The sequence below is a fragment of the Triticum dicoccoides genome, chromosome 5A, assembly GCF_002162155.2.
Source record: "Triticum dicoccoides isolate Atlit2015 ecotype Zavitan chromosome 5A, WEW_v2.0, whole genome shotgun sequence".
NCBI classification, from domain to species: Eukaryota; Viridiplantae; Streptophyta; class Magnoliopsida; order Poales; family Poaceae; genus Triticum; species Triticum dicoccoides.
Window position 1 is genome coordinate 650,864,249 of NC_041388.1, and position 26,973 is coordinate 650,891,221.

At 41.6% G+C, this 26,973-nt stretch overlaps 2 protein-coding genes, 1 non-coding gene and 1 pseudogene across 3 annotated transcripts; 2 read left to right on the plus strand and 2 right to left on the minus strand.

Moving 5' to 3' along the window:
• Positions 1–6,339: 6,339 nt before the first annotated feature.
• Positions 6,340–7,847, minus strand: LOC119300320 (annotated as a pseudogene).
• A 2,162-nt stretch (positions 7,848–10,009) lies between these two features.
• Positions 10,010–12,164, plus strand: LOC119303763 (40S ribosomal protein S26-like). Its single transcript, XM_037580902.1, has 5 exons — positions 10,010–10,119; positions 10,205–10,297; positions 10,670–10,754; positions 10,856–10,986; positions 11,853–12,164. Exons 1-5 carry the CDS (start codon positions 10,117–10,119, stop codon positions 11,967–11,969), a joined length of 429 nt encoding a protein of 142 aa, XP_037436799.1. The 5' UTR covers positions 10,010–10,116; the 3' UTR covers positions 11,970–12,164.
• LOC119304700 lies at positions 11,572–11,674 on the plus strand. The gene has a single exon (XR_005148419.1). It is a non-coding gene; the product is annotated as a small nucleolar RNA snoR99 (small nucleolar RNA).
• A 963-nt stretch (positions 12,165–13,127) lies between the features above and the next one.
• LOC119303764 lies at positions 13,128–18,374 on the minus strand. Its single transcript, XM_037580903.1, has 11 exons — positions 18,252–18,374; positions 17,020–18,085; positions 16,269–16,393; positions 16,063–16,182; positions 15,817–15,904; positions 15,099–15,190; positions 14,892–14,996; positions 14,318–14,427; positions 13,791–13,878; positions 13,674–13,709; positions 13,128–13,585 (listed from the first exon to the last, which is right to left on the minus strand). Exons 2-11 carry the CDS (start codon positions 18,053–18,055, stop codon positions 13,502–13,504), a joined length of 1,884 nt encoding a protein of 627 aa, XP_037436800.1. The 5' UTR covers positions 18,056–18,085; positions 18,252–18,374; the 3' UTR covers positions 13,128–13,501.
• Positions 18,375–26,973: the final 8,599 nt, after the last annotated feature.

The window sequence follows — 26,973 nt, forward strand, 5'->3', positions numbered from 1 at the left end:
ATCATTTTATAGTCATTTTATACCATTTTTTGGTACTAACCTATTGACATAGTGCCAAGTGCGAGTTCCTGTTTTTTCCGTGTTTTTTAAATCACAAAAAATCAATATTAGACAGAGTCCAAATGCCACGAAACATTATGGAGAATTTTTATGGACCAGAAGGAACACAATGGGCCCTGGCTGCGCCTGGGGGGTGCCCCAAGGGGGCACAACCCACTAGGAGGCCCAGCGTGCCCTGGTGGGTTGTGCCCACCTCGGGTGCCCCCTGACCGCCTCTTTGCTCTATAAATACCCCAATATTACAGAAACCCTAGGGGAGCCGACGAAATATTCATCTAGCCGCCATAGAGTCTAGAACCACCAGATCCAATTTAGACACCATCTCGGATGGGGTTCACCACCTCCATTGGTGCCTCTCTGATGATGCGTGAGTAGTTCTTTATAAACCTTCATGTCCGTAGTTAGTAGCTAGACGGCTTCCTCTCTCTCTCTCTCTCTCTCTCTCTCTCTCTCTCTCTCTCTTAATTCTCAATACAATGATCTCTTGGAGATCCATATGATGTAACTCTTTTTGCGGTGTGTTTGTTGGGATTGATGAACTTTGAGTTTATGATCAGATCTATCTTTTTATATCCATGAAAGTATTTGAGTTTCTTTGATCTCTTTTATGCATTATTTCTTATAGCCTCGTATTTCTTCTCTAATATTTGGATTTTGTTTGGCCAACTTGATCTATTTATCTTGCAATGGGAAGAGATGCTTTGTAGTGGATTCGATCTTATGGTGCTTGATCCCAGTGACAAAAAGGAAAACGACACGCATGTATCATTGCTACTAAGGATAAAACGACGGGGTCTATCTCTACATAGATAGATCTTGTCTACATCATGTCATCGTTCTTATTGCATTACTCCATTTCTCCATTAACTTAATACACTAAATGCATGCTGGATATCGGTCGATGTATGGAGTAATAGTAGTAGATGCAGGCAGGAGTCGGTCTACTAATCTTGGACGTGATGCCTATATAATGATCATTGCCTGGATATCGTCATAATTATTTGAAGTTCTGACAATTGCTCAATAGTAATTTGTTCACCCATCGTTTGCTATTTTTCTCGAGAGAAGCCACTAGTGAAACCAATGGCCCCCGGGTCTTCTTTCTCATATATTTGCCTTTGCGATCTACTTTTTCCTTGCATTTATTTTCAGATCTATTAATCCAAAAACCCAAAAATACCTTGCTGCATTTTATTTCTATTTATTTTATTTGCAATCTATCTATCAAATTACTACAAAATTATCTCACGTTTGTTTTCCTATCTTGAGGTGCCGTACCCTGAAAGGGATTAACAACCTCTTTAACACGCCGGGTTGTGAAGATTTGTTATCTGTGTGCAGGGGTTGTTTACGTTGTGTTGCTTGGTTCTCCTACTGGTTTGATAACCTTGGTTTCATATCTGAGGGAAATACCTACCGCCGTTGTGCTGCATCATCCCTTCCTCTTTGGGGAAATGCCGACTTAGTTTCAAGCGACATCAAAAGGAATTTCTGGCGCCGTTGCCGGAGATGATCTTCAACATATACCAGATACCTAATCACAAATCTCATCTCCTCGCAATTTACATTATTTGCCATTTGCCTCTCGTTTTCCTCTCCCCCACTTCATAAAATTTGTCATTTTATTCGCCCTCTTTTTCGTTCGCCTTTTTCTTGTTGGATCTTTTATTTGCTTGTGTTGCCACGTGTCTTCTATTTGCCTGCATCTTCGCTTGCTAAAAATTTATTGATATGGATCCTCATCCACTTGCTAATCTTTTTAAGAGATCCAATTACGATGAACCAATTGCTAGTGAGTTGAGTGCATTATATTATCTTTATGAAGTTTTGCTTGAGATTCGTGAATCTAAAAATTGTGATGAAGAAATTTATGAAGTGATTCACTATAGCTCCTTGAATAAAAAGCATGATTGCAATAATTTTACTATAAATTCTATTAATGTCAATTGTGCTAATAATATGAAAAGCCCCAAGCCTGGGGATGCTAATTTTGCTGTGTTCACTACTTGTTGCAATGATCATGATTGGGGTGATGTTTCTTATGATCTTGAAAATTTATTTAAGCCTCATGATGAATATGTTTGCGATAATATTGAAAGTGGGTTTGGAAGAGTGTCAACTTTAGCTAAAAATAATCCCACATATTTAGAGAGTGTTCAGTCTTATGAAAGTTTTGATGAAAGTGTGTTTGGAGAGGTCATAACTTTATTTGATGATAATCCAACTATTTTGGAAGTGTGTCAAATTTGCATGCATGTGGATCATGAAGAGAATATTTTGTGTGATAGCTATATCGTTGAATTTGATTATGATCTTACATGTAATTATTATGAGAGAGGAAAATATGGTTGTGGAAATTTTCATGTTACTAAATTACCTCTCGTTATGTTGAGATTGTCAATGTTTTATTCATCTCCTTTGCATATGCTATATATTTATTGTCTTCATAATTTGTTTTCTTATAAAATTCCTATGCATAGGAAGTATGTTAGACTTAAAATGTGTTTGCCACATGTTTCATGATGCTCTCTTGCATTTCAATTGTTATCTTTTGTGTGAGCATCGTTGAAAATTTATGCCTAGCTAGGGGCGTAAAAAGATAGCGCTTGTTAGGAGGCAACCCAATGAACAGAATTTACTTTTTGCTTTTTGCTTCCTGTTTTTGAGTGTTAGCACAATTATGCTACTGTCATGATTGTGTTTTTTATGTTTTAATTAGTGTTTGTGCCAAGTAAAGCCTTTAGGATCTTCTTGGGTGATAGTTGTTTGATCTTGCGGAAAAAACAGAAAGTTTTGCGCTCACGAAAATATTTATCATTGAGCGATAAAATATCCATTCCAATTGCACTAGATCAATATACAAATTACTCGGGTCGTCCTAATTTTTAAGAATTTCTGGAGCTACAGAAATATTCGAAATAGTCAGATTGCTACAGACTGCTCTGTTTTGACAGATTCTGTTTTCTTTGTGTTGTGTGCTTATTTTGATAGCTCTATAGTTTTCTTTGATGAGTTTTTGCCATAGAAAAGTTGGAATACAGTAGATATAATACAAAAAAAATATTAATTGGTTTGATACAACACTTATAGTAGTGGTTTGCTTTCTTATACTAACGGATCTCACGAAGGTTTTGTTGAGTTTTGTGTGATTGAAGTTTTCAAGTTTTGGGTTATCTTACGATGGATGAAGGAATAAAGGATAGAAGAACCTAAGCTTGGGGATGCCCCAGCATCCCAAGCTATTATCAAAAAATGAGCAACCAACTAAGCTTGGGGATGCCCCCGAGTGGCATCCCCTCTTTCTTCTAACAACCGTCGGTATTTTACTTGAAGTTATATTTTTATTCGTCACATGATATGTGTTTTGCTTGGAGCGTCTTGTATGATATTATTCTTTGCTTGTTTTCTTTTGTGTTTTAAGTCATCAATCCTTGCTGGACACACTTATTTGGGAGAGCCAGAATTATGTCATGACTTGTTAGAATTGTTCTCTATGCTTCACTTAAATTTTTATGAGCTATGGACTTTCTCTAGTGCTTCACTTATATCTTTTTGAGCACTGTGTGCTTAGTATTTTTTGAAGAAATTCTCTCTTACTTCACTTAGATTTATTTGAGAGTTAGTAAAAATTTCAAGAAATTCTCTCTTGCTTCACTTAAATTATTTTGAGAGAAAGAAAAAGAAGTATGCTCATGATCTTCACTTATATTTGTTTGAGCTTATGAAAAGCAACACATGAAAATTAGTCCCAAAGTGATAGATATCCAAGAAGGATATAATAAAAACTTTCATGAAGATCATTGGACAAAATAAACTTGATTCTTAGTAATAGTTTTGAGATATGATGATGTGATATGTGAGTTGTGTTGATGAGTAATTATGCTTTATAAGAATATTGGTGTTAAGGTTTGTGATTCCCTATGCAAGAATGAAAGTCAATAGTCATGCAATGAATATTGGTGTTAAGGTTTGTGATTCCCTATGCAGAACAATTCTGGACTCCAATACCCTTCATCCAATATATCGATCTTCACCTCTGGACCATTCCAGAGTTCCTCGTCACGTCCGGGATCTCATCCGGGACTCCGAACAACCTTTGGTGACTACATACTATTTCCCATAACAACTCTAGCGTCACCAAACCTTAAGTGTGTAGACCCTACGGGTTCGGGAACCATGCAGACATGACCGAGACATCTCTCCGTCCAATAACCAATAGCGGGATCTGGATACCCGTATTGGCTCCCACATGTTCCACGATGATCTCATCGGATGAACCACGATGTCGGGGACAATCAATCCCGTATACAATTCTCTTTGTCCATCGGTATGTTACTTGCCCGAGATTCGATCGCCGGTATCCCCATACCTCGTTCAATATTGTTACCGGCAAGTCTCTTTACTCGTTCCATAACGCATGATCCCGTGGCTAACTCCTTAGTCACATTGAGCTCATTATGATGATGCATTACCGAGTGGGCCCAGAGATACCTCTTTGTCATACGGAGTGACAAATCCCAGTCTCGATTCGTGCCAACCCAACAGACACTTTCGGAGATACCTGTAGTGCACCTTTATAGCCACCCAGTTATGTTGTGACGTTTGATACACACAAAGCACTCCTACGATATCCAGGAGTTGCACAATCTTATGGTCTAAGAAAATGATACTTGACATTAGAAAAGCTCTAGCAAACGAACTACACGATCTTGTGCTATGCTTAGGATTAGGTCTTGTCCATCACATCATTCTCCTAATGATGTGCTCCCATTATCAACGACATCCAATGTCCATGGTTAGGAAACCATAACCATCTATTGATCAACAAGCTAGTCAACTAGAGGCTTACTAGGGACACATTGTGGTCTATGTATTCACACATGTATTACGGTTTTCGGTTAATACAATTATAGCATGAACAATAGACAATTATCATGAACAAGAAAAATATAATAATAACCATTTTATTATTGCCTCTAGGGCATATTTCCAACAGATAGATCTTGCATGAGCGTAGGAAAATTTTGAAATTGCATGCTACATTCCCCAATAGAGATTTGGTGTTAGATGTTTCAGATCTATGCAAGGGTTCAACGGCAATAAGTGCGGCTCCAGTGTGCTGGTCCTTATGGGCACATGCATGAAGACTATTCGTCTGTCATTGACAAGGTCAAGCCGACTCCGTTAGGATAGAGGCAACAACGGGGTGTCGGCGACTTGTTCTGGTGGTAGTATTGGTCATCTGGTGGTCTCAGAATCTCGATGTAATTTTTTATTATGTTTGATATGCTGGTACATTCAATGAATTTTTATAATATATCTGTTTTTTCACAAAAAGAGCAACACAATGGGGGTTAACATTTTCTTTTCATGAAAAGTCAAAGGTCATATCTTTATTATTCAAGATGAATTGATACCTCGTGGTTTCGCATGTGGCTATTTATATGAAGATAATTTGAAAACTGAGCATCAAATCAATTTGAAAATAAAACAATTAATGTAATCAATTAGCAAAACAGTTAATTACTTATGTAATTAAGTATGTCAATTTAAATAGGAATTTTGTGCTAAATCAATTTGCAAATAAGTCATTAATGCAATCAATTAATTAGGTCTGTAGATGATTAGAAGTAGGATTTTTTTTCAAATTTGCATGCAATTACTTAATTAGGCCATTAGTTAGGAAGACTGTCAATCGTGTCAAATAAATTTGAAAGTGATTGTGCGGGAGGATGCCCAACAAGCTCTCGTCGACGTTTGTGACTGCCAGTAAGACTCTCAGCGACATGGCTGACCAGCGCTTGCCAACATACAAAACGAGCGCTCGCCACATGGACGACCAATCGTTCGCCAAGATGGATGATGACCGTGCTGTGCAGGAGCAGGACACACAAATAGTGATAGTTGCCAAATCATTCGCGGGTGGGGGCAACCAGGGCTCGCAGACGAGGTCGATGGTTGCATGCTCGAGGACAACCAAGCCCTGACGACCGAGGGCTCCAACCATGCCTTCGAGGACGACAGTGATGACCAAGGACAATCGATCATGTGTCACCACTGTTCAAATATTGTTTCACCCTGTAGCAATGCAGGGGTATTTAGCTACTGGTATTGTAGTTATAGAATAGTCCCGCACCAAATTATAGAAATGTATGCCCAAGTTCCCTCGCTCAAGTCACCAACCACAAGCCACTGTCCAAATTAGCACACTTGTTAGTGATACAACAATAAGGCATGCACAACTAAGTATTAAAACTAGTAACACTAACATCTATAACTCTAAGGAATCACATTAAACTCATGAGGCAAATGTCCTTTCCGACAACTCATTTCCTAAAATTGTATCATGATTTTGTCACCATGAATGCTTCTGAATATCTCTTTCTCACAATAGCACACCATTAAATCATTTATCCAATCATCTAATAGTTTGTTGCGCAAGTCTGTCTTGACGACCTTCATTGCCTAAAATATTTGCTCAACTGATGAACTGGCTACAGGAAGAATGAGTGTGAACTCAATGAGGCGATATACCAACTGGAAAGTTGTGTGTTTCATTATTTCAATTATCAACCGAGCAAGTGTGGACACATCCCGGCATCCATTAAATTCATCACTTCTCCTAATGTCCATAAGGAATATTGGGAGGTGTACTCTTAGTAACATCCGGTCAGCTTCTGTGAAGTCCTCATCATAAATTTCAGCAAGATGGATAAGTTTGTCAACGTAAAACTTTGCAAAGTTGTTTGCTGGATTAAGACAAGACATGCAATCCAATAACTTGGTGGAAACTTCATTGAATCGGATATTCATATCAGTGATAGTTGCATAAATGGCAACATTGAATATGCTAACCTTGTAATAGTGAAGTCGAGTCACCTTACTCTTAATGTGAGCAGATTGGCCCATTGTTCCAACAAGATCATCCATGTTTGGCACATCAATATGATGTGTTCCACAAAAGTTCTTGGCTTGGCAAAATGAAGACTCCCAACCATTGTCCCTCATGTCCTGCAAGCTTTCCTTCACATCCAAGATCAAACACATGGCCTCAACAATATTTTGATTCTTTCTTTGCAAAGTTTGGGATGGGTGATTTGTGTTGCTCAACAAGTTATTAAGAACAACATGATGAACAAAAATTCAAATCATTCTATGATTTTAAGCAAACCTCTAGATCCACCTTGGCATGTATGTTCCCGAGCATCAACCGCAACAATTCCTAGCACATTCACCACAGCATTCCACATTGTGAATATACGAAGCAAGGTTTTGAGATGTGAGCCCCAACGAGTATCTCATGGTCTTGTTATATTAGATTCTTGATGCAATTCATCTTGATGTTTCGCAAGTAATGCATCTTTCCTTTTGCAAGATGAACACACTTGAATCACTATTAAGGGAATATAATTGAAGAAATCAGCAATAGCAGGACTACATTGAGCAACGGTGACAACCACCAATTGCAACTGGTGAGCAAAGCAATGAGCATATAGAGAATGCATACAAAGCTTCATCTCTTACCAATTTATGCAAACCATTGAATTCCCCTTTCATAATTGAAGCCCCGTCATAACCCTGACCACGTAGCCTCTTGACAAACCATGACATTCCAACACATTAACCAAAGCTTCTTTAATTCCAGCAGATGTACACTCTGTGATGTGCTTAATGGCAAGGAATCTCTCTTGGAGCACTCCATGATCTCTTGGAGCACTCCAGTCTGGGCGGGCCACGACCCTTATGGCCTTGCTGTAACTCCGCTGGTGTTGTTTGTAGGTAACCATAGTATACCCCTCAAAGCATATCTAACCCATCCCGAAGAAACATTTTGGTCCAAATCAAGCGAAAATTCTAAATCAAATAAGATGAACATATGATGAACTATTGCTCACAAAATACCCACACGCGCTTCACAAGATCGTCTCCGAGTTGCTCATGAGTTTGTGGGTCTTTCATCCATCAATGCATTTCAATAAATGCATGGATTGTGTTTGCATAGGTTTAGATAGGCAAGTGTGTTCCATTAAGCTCATAGTCATTCTTTTCGACAGCGGTTACAATGCACACAATGAACTCCCTCGTCACACTAAAATGTTGCTTGGAAAATGTCTTAGGGTACATTACTTGATATAGGATGTAATCTCTATTATGTCTGGTATAGTATTATTTCGAGAACCATGTATAATTTCCCTCACCTCCCCTTGAGTGATCAACCCCAATGCCATCTCAAAAGCATAATCTTTTTACTCCTCAAACGGCTGACTCATCGATGCCAGTAGGTCTCTTAAGTAAACATCTTACTAAATATTAGTTTGCTTGTAGTGCATGTTGACCACGACTAAATAATAGCTAGCTAGTCTTTGTGAGATTGTGTCGTTAAGTGATCGTTCACTACTAAGTTTAGCTATCGCTAAACTTATTGCTGGTCAATTGTCCCGTTTCATGTGTGCTATTGCAATGTGAGGTGCAAAATGCTCTATTGTGTGGCAAAATATTTTTTTGCAGAACATGTTGATGGCGTGCATATAACAAGATACGCCAGTAGGTGAAATTATAGCGGTGGCGTTGGAAATGTGGCACGCCATGAGCACCAATAATACTGCTGACGTTGGCATCCAACGCCACCATTATTTTTTAACACTGACGCCATATTGATGGCATCGGGTGCCAACTCCAGCAAGGCCTTTTTGCAACTCCATAGTTAGACTTTCCAGCACTAGTGAGTTCCCCCAACATTCTAGGAAGTTGCCTAAAAGCATCTCTGGATACAACAACAGGTCCACAACGCAATCCATCATTAGTTTTGTACGTCCTTCTGTCCTATCTGCGATGAATACACAGATAACTGATTAAGAACCATGCCTAGTTTTCTCTCTTCCACTTGAATGATCGACGCCGACATCATTTTCTGTCTCCTCAAATGGATGAAATCTTGAATCTTCAGATAGGAACTCACAAGGGAAAAAGTCAGCTTATGGACTTTTAGTCAAACACACTACGTGTGTCAACACATAAATCGTGTGGCACCGACGGGAAGTGGCGTCGAGTATGTGATGGCTAGAGAGAGGCACCCAGGCGTTGAAAGTCGATTGGTAGCCTTGCGGGGGCTCCCGGTCACGACACGGGAGGCTGAAAGGGTGTGAAGGACCTCGAGAGACCGCGCAGTGTCCAACGATGTCCGCGAGCATGGCTCTGGTGGTGGGAGGTGGCCACGACAATAACTTGAGAGGGTTCTTCGGCAGCTGCAAGCAAGAGGGAAGAGCGGGAATGATCCCTAGCATAGACGGTGTTGTCGGAGGGACACCAAGGATGGGCACTGGCAATTTGGTTGGGAGGTTTCATACCGCCAAAAGATTATGTATTGTGAGGGGTAGGGTTGTATCCGGAAGCAAAATCTCTTTACTTTTTTCGGCAGGAAGGGGCTATTTTTTGGAAGCTCCTAATTTTTATTTGTTTTATTTTTTTTAGGGTGAAATATAGATGCTCGGATAGTCTGACTGGATCCGGCTTACATGCTTCCTTCCCATGCTCCCATCCGTGCTCCCACTTCATCCTACGCCATTTTTTTTTTCTTTTTCCTTCCTAATCTAATCCTCCCTTTCCTGATTTTAACGGAGTGGGGCCGGGCCTTATTTTGTTCCAATTAAATCAAGCCACGTATGCGGGAGCACGTATGGGCGCACGCGCGGGAGCAGGCAAGTCTTGTCCAGTCTGACTTCAACAAAGACACTCTCGAAGCGTAGTTTTTTTTTCTTTCCTTTTTTGACATAGAAGCGTAGTTAGGAAAACAAAAGACCATGGGCCAGTGATAACCGGCCACACGAAGAACATTTAGATGCCGGCCCAACCTGCGCTCCGAAAAGCGAGACGACATCCAGGCCCATGACCGCAGAGCCGCTTCACGGTCCACAAAAGCCCAGCGTTCGCCCTACTTAAAGCTGGCACCATTCGCTCAACCCTTCCCACCAAGCCGCCGCCGCAACCCTAGAGCCTCGCCTCCCTCCTCCCCTCTCCCGGCCGCCTCCACCCCCCGCCTAGCGGCGCGAAGCGACCATGGTAAGACCCGCCGTCCTCGGATCTCCTCCGTCGGATCTCGCTCCCCGCCGGCCCCCGTCTCACCGTTCTCCGCCGTGTTTTGCAGACGTTCAAGCGGAGGAACGGCGGGCGCAACAAGCACGGCCGCGGCCACGTCAAGTACATCCGCTGCTCCAACTGCGCCAAGTGCTGCCCCAAGGTATGAGCGCCATCATTTCTCTTCTGTTCCCCTCCTGGATGTGATGCTATTTCGTAGCAGTGGGTAGATCAGGTTGCTTTAGTGGTAGAAGTATCAGTGCACGCACGAGGATCTGTGCTAGTGTTATTTCCATGGTGCGATCTGTATATTATTGCTCTAGCGGTTTGCGGTTGACATTATGTTCGAGGAGGGATTTTGCCGTCTAGATGTGTTTTTATCCGGCCGGTACAGTGATGTTTATACGACTGTTACTAGTTTTAGGGTCTCTTTAGTCTGAATTGTTCTCTAGTCAACAGTTGGTACATGTCAAATTATGTTACTTATATAGATAAAGATGGTTGGTATCTAACAATTAGTTCTTATTTTGTGCAGGACAAGGCTATCAAGCGTTTCTTGGTGAGGAACATCGTGGAGCAGGCTGCTGTGAGAGATGTGCAGGAGGCTTGTGTGCATGATGGTACAGTCTCTTGCTAACTATTACATTTCAACTTGACAGATATTATTAGTCACTAGTAACTGCATACTGAAGACATCTCATTTTGATTCTCTTTTGTCCAGGATATGTGCTTCCCAAGCTGTACGCCAAGGTGCACCACTGTGTGTCTTGTGCCATCCATGCCCACATTGTCCGTGTCCGCTCGCGTGAGAACAGGAGGAACCGTGAGCCCCCGCAGCGTTTCAGGCGCAGGGTATGATTTTAGCAACCATATGTTCTTCGCTTTAACTAAGTTTTGAAGTTTTCTTGTATGCTGTTCCATATATTTTTAACTGTTAGATAGAAGTTTTAAGTTCATGATGAGTAGTGCACCATGATTAGTTCTTCACTCTTCTGGTGTTGCTTTTGGCGTTGCATTCTCTGTGTATATGTCACAATGGATGCGTCAACGGAAGCATAAATAAACATGTCTTGGTGCATTGCAGGCATATGTGTGATGACTGATTATCTAATTCAGTCACCACCTCCTCATTGCACTCATTTGAAACAAAATTTCAGTACTGCCCTAGTGTTGCTTTTGGCGTTGCATTCTCTGTGTATATGTCGCAATGGATGCGTCAACGGAAGCATAGATAAACATGTCTTGTTGCATTGCAGACCTATCTTTGATGACTGATCCCTACTTCTTTCATTCATGACCTCCTCAATGCACTCATTTGTTAATACTTTTTACAGTTGGTACTGGGTTGCGGTGTTTTATTTGTCTGCTTAGAACATGTTTAAAAATTCATCAGATTGTGGGACTTATTGTCTGCCCCATTGGCTATAACAAGTGAGATTGCCTATGGGATGAAGCTGTCCCTTACATCTGATAACCATCCTCTTCACTTTGTCTGCTAAAGCCTCCAGTTTTTAGCTGATCATTAACGGATGGGACATTTATTTAACCATCTCCTTCACTTTGTCTGCTAAGACGTTCTGTTTCTAGCTGATCATTAGTTGATGTGACATTTTTTAATGACTATTGTTGTTTCTCATCTGTTTTTCATCATTCTTCTTGGTTGCCTCTGTTATGTCTATTACAATTTTCACTGACTTGTTTTGGTAACTTGACTGTAGGATGACGGCCCGAGGCCTGGACAGGGTGGCCCGCCCCGTGCTGGCGGCCCTGGTGGACCTGGTGGTGCGCCCGCTGGCGCTGGTGCCGTTCCTGGTGCCCCTGCTCCCCGTGTCTAGTTTGGGAATGCTTGCATGATATGGAGCCAGTCCTAGTTTTACTCGTCTCTGGATATTGAACTATTCTACCTAGTTTTTGCTGCAATCGGTTGTACTGAAAGTTGGTTGGTCAAGCACAATTTGTGATCAGGTCTTTATGTTTTGACAATTTCGCTGCTATCTATATCAGAGAGAGCCTTTTGGTTTGTCTGGGGATGCCCCCCTTGTGGTTTTGCGTTCATGCATCATATCATCTTTTATTTCTCTCAAGACTGATTTGAATCCTGTCAGTGCGTAAGTCCTCTTACTAGTGAACAGTGCTGAGTGAAAAATGACTTAATTGGTTTTGGAGATTGCACACCGCAGATTCCAACTTTACCTTGCTGCCGTTTGGCAATATGATTAAACAGCCGGGCAGCAACTTTTCCTGAGCCAGATCACATTGTCCTCCGGTTCCCCTTCGTCGAGGTAGTAGCTATCTCTCCGTCGATGTAGTAGCTATCGTTTGAAGTTTGGATCCGCTTATCTTCAGCTCCATTAGGGTACAAGCTTGGCTGGGGTTACTCTGCAGTGAGTCTATTGGCATCATGTCGTGCCCTCTAATGGAGAGGAAAGAGAAATGAGAGCCCAGCCACCACGAAATTGATTTCTAGTCTAAGATTTAGTTGAAATTTTTGGAGGCTGAGTTCGAAATTGATAGTCTACGATTTAGCTGAAAATTTTAGAGGCTGGGCTCCATAAAGGCATCCATTTGCAAAATTCGAAATTCATCAAAATTCATATTTTTATGGCATAATGCATGTGTAAATTTTCAGGATGAAATACATTAAACTGAGGGCTCTGCAAAAACAGGAAAAAGCAAAACTAAGTCTTTTTAACACATTAATCCCCATAAGTCCATGAATTTGTTTTTTTGTACAGGTCGCATCCTTAATTTTTACACACATGTACATTTCGTCCTGGTATATTTGCATATATTTTTCAGATTGTTTTGAAACCGAAAAAATATGAATTTTGATTAATTTTTTTTCCAGAAGTTTCAGGCTCCATGGAGCCTGGTCACCAAAACGCCCACAATTTAGCAATATATAGAGAGACAGCACCTCAATGCATAAAAATGCACAATCTGTTCCCTGAGAAGGTGTTAACATGTTAGCTGTATCTAGCTTTCAAGGGAAATTCTGAAATGACACGCTGTATTTTCCTTCCTTTATGAAGCTCTGGGTTCTGTACCACATCCATACTTAAATTTGTGTACTCACTGCCCTCAATCAGCGTAGAAGTTTATTTAAGACATGAATTTTGCTAAAACAGTGCAAATACACTTCGCAAAAAAAGAAAAACAGCCCAGTGAACCACACAGTATCCTTCTAGTAGCCTCTAAATGATAGAATCTTCTCTCAGACAGGGAAATGGTTCGGTGATCCAAATCTTAGATACAACATGGCGTCATATCCCATCCTAGCAAGGAAGGACCTCAAGGCCTAAAAGCCGAACCACTTGGGCATTTATCTTTCCCGGAATCACGCACTCCAGGCTAAGCGATCGCCTCCCTACGGCTTGATGAAGCGAGCTAGCTTCCCAAGCACGCCTCTCAGGTTGCGTATGCCCGCCCCCGTCTTGGAGCTCACCATCATCTACAAGACATGTACCGTGGTATCAGAATGACATGGTTCAGGAGCAGGTATAACAGATTGGAGATGATCAGATGGTTCAGGAGCTCACCACGGGCTTTACGACCGACTTGTTCTTCTTGAGGCTCTGTGGTGGAGGAAATGAGCGGTTTTGGTTAAGGTCAGGCAATGAATCAAAACGCACATGGGAGGAAGGGAGGGAGAGAACCTCTTGGATTTCCATGGCACGGCGAGCGACGTCTATAGGGAAAACCAAATCAGTCTTGGTTAATACAATCTGGTACGGTGTCTTGTATCTGCCAGTGTATTTGGAGATGTCATTCACAGAGTCAAACGTAACACCACTATCTATATATCACCCAAAATCTAAGCAAATGTTTTGGCCAACTGATGGCTTTCAAAGCAAAAATGCTTTACTCTAATTATTGAATTTGATTGCTTTGAGTTTTTCTTTACAATGACAGTGATGCACTTCAATCAAGGTCACAAAGGTAACACCACTATGTATATCACCCAAAACGCAAGCAAATGCTTTGATCAAACAATGTATTTCAAGAAAAAAAATGCATGATTCTAATCAATGAATTTGATTGCACTGACAGCTAAGGTTTTTTTAACTTTGCACTGACAGTGATGTACTTCAATTAAGATTGCAAAGCTGCAAAACCACTTAACATTACTACATTAGAGAGAAAAAAAGTAGATAACACTGCCTCTGTAAGGATTTAAACAAACCTTTCCATTAGATCTATAAGCTCGTAGTCCAATGGTTTCATTCCACGTTTAGTGTGGACAAGAAGGCACACTCTATCCAGACCAACCCTGTTTGAAACATACTCTTTCACCTACAAATTTCAGAGTGCTTGTAAGAACTAAGAATAACAATAATCAATAGGCAAAAATAGAACAAGAGATATCTTTGACAGACAGAGCCAATGGTTATATTCAAACTGCAAGAATACTGCATGGGGACCAGATAATTCATCTAATTATGTGGTCGTAAACACAAATTGTAAAGCTGCTTGGCCCCCTTGATTTGAAATTGTGCTCAGTTAAGACATCCAAACCAGATGTTCAATTTTGTATTAAATTGAGAGATCAGCAGCAGCCCCATAAAAGTTGTAGAGCAAGAACTTAAGGAATTTCATTACCAATGTACAATAGTTATGTGATCTACAAGTATTTACAATAAAATTTAGAATTTTAATAAATTACCATAGACAGTGAGACCAGATGTCAGCAATCCCAAGTTCATGCATGCAAGGCGACATGATTCATGAGAAGGCTATTATTCAGATCGGATACTTACAAGCTCCTGCCAAGACTCTTTAACTTCATCCTTTGCATAAGCAAAACCATATCCGGGCAAATCAACAAGGCATAACTTTGATGCAAGCTTGAAGAAATTTATACTCTGTGATTCAGAAGTAATATGTTATACATATAAACAAATTAACAATTTGAACACTGATAAGTAGACGAAGAAATGAAAGCTTTAATTGTTTATTCAACTTACTTGAGTAAGTCCTGGCTTATCTGATGTTCGCACAATACCCCACTGTCTTGTAAGTGCATTGAGTAGTGAGGATTTCCCAACATTTGATACCCCTTGAATTTCAGTTCAGTAAGAAAACAAAGTTGTTAATGCAGATATGAAACACTTTAAGTAACAGGGATTTACAGATAGGTTCAATGCTATATTTGATTCAGATAGACTCCAAAGAAAGCATTGTTTTGATAAAACAATTAGCATAAAATATCTAAATACTAAATGCAAAATGATAGTATATACTAAATGTAGTTTACTAAAGCATGAGGATATGATTTGAAGTTTGTCATAGTAAAAAAGGCCTTCTATAAGATGTGAAGTTTCTGTTTCACCAATAGTTTAGTGGATAATAAATAACCAAAGATTCATGAGTTCCATGATAAGGTGACGAAGTGAGCAGAACATAAAATGGCCGAAAGTTGAAACAGACATCAAAATAGAGGCTAGGTTAGTTGGCTACAAAATTTCAATGAGCAACTCATCATCAATGTCTTGGTAGGATAATGCCATTGAACTAACAAAACACACATTTTAATACAAATATTTGCTCCAGTATTTGCAAAACATTGTAGGGGATATGACATAAAGTGAATTCAGACACAGCCCATCAAAATGACATGATTAGACAACTTCCCATAGAAATAAGGGGAGATGGAACTAATAGCATGCATTCCTTCCTATTTACCTGCAAATGCTATCTCTGGAATTGTGGGAGGAGGGAAAGATGATGGGATCTTTGCAGCGGCAAAAAAGTCCAACTTATTTCTGAACACCTGTTGATGATTTCTTGTGAGCAACAATAACTAAAATTGGATTGAAAATCAACAGAACATACAATATAGAACCTAAAATCATATAGTAGCAAAAAATAACTGACTAAAACAAGAGAAACATACGACTTTCTGCACTGATTATATGTTATCGTTCTTACAGTGTCTTCTATCCGATCACGTTCAATTCTGGTTGAGAAGGGGACATTATCCAGAGGAGCAGAAAGCTTGGTATTGTAGCCAGCATTTTTTATGTCAATTAGACGCCTACGACCAAGTAACTGCAAAGAACAGTAAAATGATGTTATAATTGCATCCATAGAGCGAAAGAGTCAAAAGAGAGGTATGAGGAGGCAATCGTGTATACATTATCTTCAACATATGAAAGGATTGAAGAACTTGGCTGTATGTCACGAAATTTAGCATTTATAGACATTTCAGTCTCGTCAGGTTCAGGTGTGCTCTTTTCTGGAATCTTCTCTGTTATGCAAACTAAAAAAGAAAGAAAATGGAGATATTAAAACAGAAGCATCAGATGGATAATTAGACACTTTCCTCATAAGACCAGAAATTTCAAATAAGTACAGAAATTATAAGTGGGTGAACGCACTAAGAAGTTCAGGAAAGTTTTCATATTATTAAGGAAACAATTAAAATATGTAGCAATTTTGAGAAGTTATCAGTTGAAAGAAGAGATTTGAATCAACAGTGTTACATAACAAAGCATGCAAATATATTTCTAAAAGGGGGGAATGGCACAGACTGGATAAAACTAGAACTTGTAAGTGGTTCTAGTGTGTACACATTCTTTTTAATCTTAAAAGGATATCATTTAGACATGCATATCGAGTAGTATACATAAGTTGCCCTACATTTTCTTGATTGCCCGAGCTCTATACCTGCATTTAAATATTATGGAATATTCTTCTTTTGTTAACATGAACTTCAGACGAGAAATGTGATGCTAAATTCAGGGTGAAGGAAAAAACTATCCATGAGAGGGTGCCTTTTCACCACCACAGGGTTTGAGGGGTCGTGCACATGGAACATGATATACATACATATGCACAAATCAATCCTCTGCACCACCTAAAAAAAAGGTAAGATAGCATTCATACCATCTTGTTTGGGAGTTGCATCCTCAATCCGTTTGTTTGATGTGTCATAAGGATCTAGTTTCATTCGCTTTCTCTTCTTAGGAGGAGCAATTTCCTCAGAGTCAGAAACTGAATCCTTCCTATAGACCCTGAGTTTCTTCCCAGTTTTGTCCAGCACCCGAGTAGGACGAGCACGGGGCTTGTCTTCAGCATTCTGCTGTGAATCATCAGACTTCCTGCTTCCCGCATCATGCTCATCCAAATCGGCATTTGTGGTGCCACCATTTCGACGATCGACCCTGATGTCTTTGTCAAATTTCTTCCACTTGGAGGCTTGTGAATTCATACAGACCATTGATCGACCCTTGTCCCCTTTACTCCCACCATAAACCTTGCTGCTATCCCTTCTCATTGAACGGAAGCCATCATCTTCCGAACATCGAGGCTTGAACCTTTCGCCTTCCCCTCTGCCCATACCAGAACCTTTGCTGCCATCCCTTCTCACTGAACGAAAGCCATCATCTTCCATACTTCGGGGCTTGAACCTATCGCCACCCCCTCTGCCCATACCAGAACCATTGCTGCTACTCCTTCTCATCGGCCGAAATTCACCCTCTTCAGATCTCCGGGGCTTAAATCCGTCGCCTCCTCGAGAAGAAAACTTCCCACGGGTTCCATCGGAAGGGTTCTTTCTGTCCATCCTTGGTTTAGAAAACGACGTGTCGTTGTAATCGCCGTACCCCGAGCCATGATCACCCTTCCTCTTCCTGCTGTCAAACCCAGACGAACCCCTCCTGGCGTCCCCTTGAGACCCTGCATCGCTCCGCCACCGCTTCTGCTCCGTACCCCCTCCGCGCCCACGCCCGCCGCGCTCTTCTCTCTCCTCCCCATTGCCCCGGCCACCGAACCTGGCCCCTCCTTTCCCTCTGGCGTCCTCCCTCCTGTTCCCCGTCTTCCCGCCGCCCATCCCGGTCCCGCCGCCGCTCATGTCCCTCTTGGCGCTCAGCTGGCTCGCCGTGCTGGTCTCCCGCCACTTCAACCGTACACCGAGCGGCATTTCTCGGCCCCTTTGTCTGACGAAAACCCCCTGCACGAAGACGACGACGGGTTAGACGCTCTGGCCGCTGGTCTCGCACCATGCGCGCGCGAGCAGGGAAGGTGTTCGGAGGAATGCCTAGGCGGAAAAGGGGAGGATGGAAGAGATGGCTGCTGTGGGCGCGGGCGCGCGGGGGATGGGGCGGCAGTGCGCTCACCTGGAGCGGGGGGCGGCGGCCGCGTTGCTGTCGCGCCGGGCGGAGGCGGCTGCCGGCGGGCGGCGGGCGGCGGGTAGGCGTTCGTGGGAGTACCAGAACGAACTGAACGGAGGCGCGCGCGTACTGAGGCTTAAGGTTTTCTTATGGAGTGTTGGATACAGATCGACGGTAAGAATGGGGTGCGGCGGCGAGCTTATGTTTGGGCCGTTGTAGTTCCGAAGCACGTGGGCCTAAATAAATGGGCCAATTTGTTAGTCATTTACCATCCGAAAACTCTGCCTTGCACAATTTTGGAGGAAGCAACGCCAAAATCACTAATTAAGGAGTATTCGTAGCAAAAAACACTTCACTTTCCCAGGTCGCGACAAGTGACACACATGCAGCGCGTCACTTGTCGTAACCGGGGAGTTTTCTTTTTTTCTAGATTCGTTTATTCAAAATGTTTTATCTTTTAAACCGTACGTCCAAATCTCGAACCGTTTTCACCATTGGATTCCTCGCGTCGAGATCTTCAAAATTAGATCCCATATTGATAGGTTTTGACTAACTTTTTTTCACAAAAAAAACGGACGAAAAAACCCAGGCGAAAAAATCAAACCGGGAGCATGGTTTTTTTCCCTTTTCAAAAGAGGCACGCCCGTGCCTCTCGCGAAATCACACCCGTGCCTCTCGTGAAAGCAAAACCGTGACTCTCGTGGAAGGAAAAAAAAACAGAAAACGCATTTTTTTCCGTTTCCGAGAGGCACGGCCGTGACTCTCGCGAAAGCACAACCGTGCCTCTCGCAGAAGCAAAACCATGACTCTCGCAAAAGAAAAAACAGAAAACACGTATTTTTCCCTTTCTGAGAGGCACGGCCGTGACTCTCGCGAAAGCACAACCGTGCCTCTCGTGGAAGCAAAACCGTAACTCTCGCGAAAGAAAAAAAAATAGAAAACGCGTTTTGTTTTTCCCTTTCCGAGAGGTACGTCCATGACTCTCACGAAAGCACAACCGTGCCTCTCGCGGAAGCAAAACCGTAACTCTCGCGCAAGAAAAAAAACAGAAAACACGTTTTTTTTTTGTTTCCGAAAGGCACGGCCATGACTCGCTAAAGCACAACCGTACCCCGATTTTTTTATCGAAAAGCTAAGAAAGACCGGGAGAAAACCAAAACGTCGCCCCCTCCCCCCCAAAAAAACTGTTTAAAAAGCCGAAAACGTGTGCAGAAAAATAAAAAAACCTGAAGAAAACGTCCAGAGCGCGACACGTGACGAATGGCTGAGAGCGCGCTAAGTAACGCTGATCGTTGCGAGGCTCCCAAAATAGCGCCCGTTAACTAGTTGCTCCCAAGCAACGCTACATTGATCAGGGAGATCAAGTCAAGGATAGCTGAATTTGATCAAGTCAGTTATGTCCATGAAGGAAGGTCCTCGAAGTCAAGTCCGAGGCTAATAATATTGCTCACTATGCTCGGACGTGGAGTTTCTACACCCGGGCTCAAATGCTTCTGGTGTGAACACCATAAAAACTAAAAAAAACAAAAAAAGAAATATTTGTTGTGCATGCAAAATTTCTTCACGAAATCACATTGGTGGAAGGTGTGGTAAAAAAATAAAATCGATGCTCTGAAAATGTTACTTTCAGATGTATTTCAGAGCATCCATTTTTTGCCATGACTTCCACCAATGTGATTTCGTGATAAAATTATATATGCACAACAAACATTTCTTAAAGTATGCAGAAAAATCAGAATTTTTTGAGTTTTTTTTTCTATTTTTTATTTTACTGTTCACACCAAGAACATTTGAGCTCGGGTGTAGAAAGGTACTTTCAGCTATGCTCTGTCTTTAATGGCGAGTAACCATTCTTGGCTTCTCCGGGTCCATGATGTAACCCCTGAACGTTACGGATTACTCTCTCTGTTCACAAATGCAAGACATTTTGGCACTTTAAATTGAAATGTCAAAACTTCTATTTAGGAATAGAGGGAGTAGTAATGAAGTTAGTGGATTATTCTAAAAGAATAATTTAAGTATGCTTTATTTATATTATTATATGAAAACGCGCCAAAAATTCCGGATGAGGGACATGAGATGCTGGCAAAGACTCCAGAGGTAGTTTAAAACACACCATTTAGTATGCGAGTATTGTTATAATGTATGACTTTTCTTCCAATTATTTCCCTTTTTCCGCTCCATTAATTTTTTGACATTTCTGATTTTATTAGTTTTTCCTATTTACATTTAGTCCTACTCTATTCTTAATTCATTGTTTAATTTTTTTTCCTTTTTTTTCAGTGAGTAGCTTTCGGGTTAGCACCTCATATTCTATTTATATTATCATATGAAATGTCCATTTAATATTTGCTTTTCTCATTGCTCAATAGTTTATTTTAATAGTATATCCTTTGTTTTGATTAAAATTGCATGGAGGAAAATTTAAAATCAAGCAAAATGAATTTTATCATCTTTGTCTATGAAACACGGAAAGTTTGAACTGAGTTATGTGAACTTTTTCTATGAAATAGTTTATTCTTCGTCACGATGCTGTAACTTATTTGCTGTATATGTTGTCGTCGCTTTGAGAAAAGGTCATAATCTTCGATCGGATAGCAATTAGCCAATATGTTAGGTTTATATAAAAAAATGGTACTAAAACTGATCGTCCGCCAATCGCTATGAATGGGCCAAACCGTGGGCCTACAATCATCTTGGGCCTTAGTAGGCCTAGACTTAATCTGACCCACTATTACTTTCTGGCTTTAAAATGCCGAGTAAACCGCTTGCCTTAATTGGGCCAGAAAATAAAATGGGCTTTTAACAGGTTGAGATGTAGATTGAACCTGAATTGTGTCGAACAAATCACGGGCCGACAGCAGGCTGGAATATACATCGGCCCATTATTGGCTCAGTGATATGACGGGCCATTAACAGGCCGAAATATTGTTGGGCCTTGGTGGGCCTAATTTCAGGACGGGCTAGAAGCAGGCCGAATGCATAGCGGGCGGAAATTAGGCCCAACACTATCAAGGGCCTTTAACGGGCCGATAGGCAGTTTGGGCTAAAATGTATCCACGAAGACTACGGGTCGTTAAGAGGCCGAAAGTCAGTACGAACCAAAATTAGGCCCAGATGCAACTCTGGCCTTTAATGGCCGAAAGTAAAACCGGGACGAAAGAGGCCTATATGTACACAGGGCCGCTGAAAGGCTGACACTAATATCGGGCCGAACTGTTAAACAGGCCATTAAGGCCCCGTTCTGAAGCTCTCCAGGTTCAGGAAATCCACGATTCCAGCTTCGTGCGCCAGCGTCCAACTTCCGTGAGGAGCTATGTGCGTTCGGGAGGCTCTAGCCAGCTTTTCATGCGCTAGCGCTGGGCTATAGGGCTGTTTAGAGCGAAAGGTGTGTACATGGGCTATTAAGGAACACAGATGGTGACATGGGCTGCAGGCCCAATTCGGAGTGAAGGATGTGGATGACCCTGATGCACCCACGTCTACTGGCTGGTTCCTATGAGAGCTCGGAAGAAAAGAAATCGGGAGGCTCGCCGAACCGGTATGCAACTTAGCGGTGGCATTCCCTGTAATTACATCAAACTCCCGCTTCTCGTTTTAGCGAAGCTGGCCAACCGCCGCTTCTCGTCTCCGCAAAAATTGCACGGGTGGATCCTCGTCTCCGCGAAGCTGGCTCCTCGAAGCTGGAGCGTTCGGGATCGATTCACGTAGGAATTCTAGGAAGCTGGCTCATGGAGAGGATCCGTACGGGCCCTAAGAGACCGAAGAGCAAAGCAGACCCCCAATGGGCCCAAAGGCACATTAGCAGTTAAAGGACCGTATCTATTATGGGCCGTAATTTGGCCCAAGATATGAAAATCGGTTAACGAACCAGATCAGATATGTGCCGTAATTTGTCTCAAACTATTACATGCTGTTAATGGGCCGGATCTGATATGAGCCATAAACTAGCCCAGAATATTGCAGGTTTTTAACGGGCCGTATCTGATGTGGGCCATACTTTGGTCCAGAAAATGAATGAGCCGGCTCATTAGATCTGACGAAATCTTGCGGGCATTTTCCTGAGCCAGTTTTTAAACCTATATGGGCCTCTACTGGGCCGTCTCATGTGTCAACGTTTCATTGGCGACTCCTGTCCAGTGGACAGTTGACATTTGTCCCAACGAGAAGCTAACATGTGGATCCTTCGACGAATGAGAATTTTACACGTGAAAAATCCCCATTGGTTAAGGCTGTTAATGGGTTATCGGATCCAAACCGGAACCTGATAGCTTAACGGCGACCTGTTACGGTGGATGCCACGTGTCGGTTATCATTGAAGAAAACATTTCCATGATGCGTTATTTATCGTCATGGAAATGGACATTTCCGTGATGATATTTTTGGTATTGTCATGGAACACTTCTACAACAAGATATTGTCATAAAATCGTCATGGATGTACATGCATGACAGAAAACATGACCTACTGTGACAAACACGTATCATCACGAAAATAATTTTTTTTATAGTATAGTGACGTTGTGCCTGCCCCTTCTCCCCGAGCAGCGGTGCTCACCACAACTCATCAGCTCGCTCCGTGGCTTGGGTGTTCCTAGTTGCAATGGCCACCATGCTTCTGCCCCACATCCACGCCGCTCTTCCTTCCCCTACGTATGTGAGAAGAAGCAAGCAAGAGGACAACGAGTAGCACTCTTCTATCATGTACATGTTCTTCACTGTAATGGTAGCAATATCACGTTGATAGGTTGATGATATATTTTCCTTGCATCAGTTCTTAATTTATTTCTACACATAAGACTGAATTCGAAAACAATCAAGTGTTGGTCCCTTAGTAAATTTGTGTTTACATGTTAAAGCTTCATTAACTAAAGCTGTCGTGTGTGTGGTAATTCATTTTTACAAGTTCCCTATACGAAGTACTGTATCAAAAAAACATACAATAAAAACATATGTATAAGCACAAATTTAGGGGGCCTTCACCTCATCCAAGAATGACGATGCTCAGTGTCTATGTGTGTGTTACTTTAGTTCCAATAAAGCAGTTGCATGATGCTCCTATATCGGGGCTATCATTTGTCGTCGAGGCAATGAAATGATTCTACGGATTGTTTGCTTATCCATGTTTCTTTCTGCAATTTTATCTTTTTATAATATACTAATATTTTTCATCGATTTATTGTTTGCTACTTCTATGCGAGCAGAGAGAAGGCATTCCTGTTTCATGGTTCAAAGGACTGGTGTTTTCACTTTATTGTCGCGCAAATGGTCTATCTGTTTTAAACTGAAAGCAAATTGAGGTCCAAGAACCAAGCTTATTTTGTAGCCACACTTAATGAACTGATCATACTAGGAGGTTGCCCTTATCACCGGTGTGGATGCAAAGAATTCCATATTCCACTAGAAGAATACTTCAAGAAAATGACATTTTCCGCTCTTGGAATTCTGTCCATAACAAAAGTTGTTGCATTAGAATGTTGTATATTTCTGTTGTGTCCATTTTTGAACGATCTCTTCTCGTGAATGGGGATTGACACCACAACAATATTCTTCACTATTTGTGTTCTGGCAAGCATTGCTAATATGTGTAGTAGTCCGATTATTCCAGGGTCCACCATCTATGAGGTGCATCCTCAATCACCAGTAGTATTTTTAACCATCTACTTTTCTGAAATGAGTTATATCATCTCACACAATATTTTTTCTTACCCTTTATGGTACATGTTGTGCCTTCTTCATCTGGCAATATCATTCTATGAGCTATTCTTATCGACGAGGTTGCCTTTTCATCTTCAAATTTGCGTAGATTTTCCTTCTCTACAATCCCATTGTCTTGTGAAAAGCACCTCTTGGGTATTTGCTTTGTTTGTAAGTTAGTGTTTGTAATTAGTTCTGGCTCATGCTGATAATGTTTTCCACAATTAATTTGTTGCAGGTACAATCGCCAAGTCCTCGGGAAGGAGAAAGAATTATTGACCATCTGTTGCATCCGGAGTATGCTTGATTGTGTGTCTTCTACAAATTTGTATAACATGTTGCTAATCTAAGTATGATGTTAATAACTTCCTTGCATGAGTTTGAGAAACTAAATTTACCATTCCATCACATGAGGACAAATATTAATGCGACATGTTAGATTATATAAGCACTACTTCTTCTACCTACAAAGAATAAATACATATATTCAAAGTTAGGCAATTAGGCTAATGAGCTACCTCTTAGATTAGGCTTTTGTGTATAAATTTACTTCACGGGCGAATGCTAAATGAGCACCAGAGTAGAAATGATCAGGCTACATTATGAGCCTATTTAGTGTTTAAACTACAAATTAGCCCCTCCTTCCCTATTAGCATGGTTCCTTTTGACTAATGGCCCCCTCTCGAATTATACTCAAGCTCCGCCACTGGAAATGATAATGCAGTTTTTCTTAGTTACCTAGGCGCGGTCCATGTACTTTATGCTGTTGTTGATACATGGCATTTCATACTAGGGTATTACTACTTAGTGATTCTATATAATGTACCATCCAAAATTTGATCTATGATATGCCAGGTATCACTTAATTAATTCGTAATGTTGTTTCTTCAGTTCTATACATTACTTAGTGTGGCGGAGTAGTGCAACACTTTATAACTTTTTTGTACAATTTAAATTTTAATCAAAAAATCATATCCATCTTTTGCACTTAATTTATGTACAATATTTATGAAAAATATTATTATTGTATCATAAAAATGGACGGGTGCGGCAATGCGCGCCATCAACAATCTAGTTTTCATTAAAAAGGGTTAGAACACAACATTTTTTTAACACGAACACAAACGCAAACGCTCGTATATACCGCATACACTCATACATATGAATGCACACACGCACACCCTATCCCTATGAGCACCTCTGAGAGACCGAGCCAACATATCATAGTCGACAAGAACGTCTCCTTCCACTGAACGCGCATCGCTGGAAATGCTGAAATAAATTCAGAATAAATACGAGCACCAGGATTTGAACCCTGGTGGGTTGGGGAAACCACTGCCCTCCTAACCATCCAATCACTGACTGGTTCATAAAAATTGTTAACAACATTAGTGAGGCTGAGGGCGACACATATTACAAGTACGAGTAGAGCACAACCTAGGTGGTAAAGGCAACACAGAAAGACCATCAACTTATTTGATTCACTACAGTAAGAGCATTTACAAACGGACTTGGCAAACTCGACCCTTCAAACGCCCGCGGACGCGTCTAGGCGCATCCGTGGATAATGACCGGTCACCCCTCAAAAACACATTCCACATCCGGACACTTCAAATTAGAAACCTCAAATCCATATTATTACATGCAACACAACGATCTTTGATGGGAGCTTCGCCCGGTTCCGCTCCCGTCCGCCCGGCTCTGCCTGGCCATGTCCGGCGGTTGGCCGCGCCCCTCGAAGTGTTGGTATAGTCGCCGGTAAGGTAGGGTAGGGCATGGCACACGAGCCGGCTCAGGGGACTCAAGGCTCCGCCGTCTCCCATGCCCTACTCTTCCTCGTCGGAGACCGAAACCCGAACGGTGCCGGTGGACATCAGATCGATGATGGATCCCTCCGGGGAGGAGCCACGGATGATGTCTACTACAGAACCTTCTTCTTGTAGATGTTGGGCCTCCAAGTGCAGAGGTTTGTATGACAGTAGCAAATTTCCCTCAAGTGGATGACCTAAGGTTTATCAATCCGTGGGAGGCGTAGGATGAAGATGGTCTCTCTCAAACAACCCTGCAACCAAATAACAAAGAGTCTCTTGTGTCCCCAACACACCCAATACAATGATAAAATGTATAGGTGCACTAGTTCGGTAAAGATATGGTGATACAAGTGCAATATGGATGATAGAAGTAGGTTTTTGTAATATGAAAATATAAAAACAGTAAGGTAACTAATGATAAAAGTGAGCAAAAACGGTATTGCAATGCTTCGAAACATGGCCTAGGGTTCATACTTTCACTAGTGCAAGTTCTCTCAACAATAATAATATAATTGGATCATATAACAATCCCTCAATATGCAACAAAGAGTCACTCCAAAGTCACTAATAGAGGAGAACAAACGAAGAGATTATTGTAGGGTACGAAACCACCTCAAAGTTATCCTTTCTGATCGATCTATTCAAGAGTCCGTAGTAAAATAACACGAATCTATTCTTTCCGTTCGATCTATCCTAGAGTTCGTGCTAAAATAACACCTTAAGACACAAATCAACCAAAACCCTAATGTCACCTAGTGTCGGGGATATACCCCGCGGTATGACCCGGCTGGAGTTGTAAACCGGCTGGGACTTGGTAAACTGGCGGATGGTAAATCGGCGGAGAGTTAAGACAGAGAGTCAAGATAGATGGCTAAGACAGACGGTAAACCAGCTGGTGTTAAACCAGTAGACAATGTTAAACCGGCAAACAATGTTAAACCGGCAGACGTTAAGAAGCCCAGGAAGGGAAGTCATAATAGTTTAAGTTAAAGTCTGAGTTGGACTCCACATGTAACCCGCCCCTTCAACATATATAAGGAGGGGTAGGGCACCCCAAGAGGGACAAGTTCCACAAGTTTGATAAGTTAGGGTTAGACAAACAAGTCTAGAGCTCTCGAGTTAGAGCACCCGTGTAATTGTGACCATCATCATCAATATCAATGAAGCAGGATGTAGGCTTTTACCTCCACCCGGAGGGGCCGAATCTGGGTAAAACATCGC

Excerpts from the sequence above, each read along its gene's own strand:
- LOC119303763 (XM_037580902.1), top strand. Across the intron at positions 10,298-10,669 it reads GCGCCAAGTGCTGCCCCAAG|GACAAGGCTATCAAGCGTTT; the intron begins GTATGAGCGCCA and ends TATTTTGTGCAG. Across the intron at positions 10,987-11,852 it reads CGCAGCGTTTCAGGCGCAGG|GATGACGGCCCGAGGCCTGG; the intron begins GTATGATTTTAG and ends ACTTGACTGTAG.
- LOC119303764 (XM_037580903.1), bottom strand. The coding sequence starts at position 18,055 with ATGCCGCTCGGTGTACGGTTGAAGTGGCGGGAGACCAGCACGGCGAGC. Across the intron at positions 15,905-16,062 it reads GTGATCGGATAGAAGACACT|GTGTTCAGAAATAAGTTGGA; the intron begins GTAAGAACGATA and ends AATCATCAACAG. Across the intron at positions 13,710-13,790 it reads GTGCCATGGAAATCCAAGAG|AGCCTCAAGAAGAACAAGTC; the intron begins GTTCTCTCCCTC and ends CCTCCACCACAG.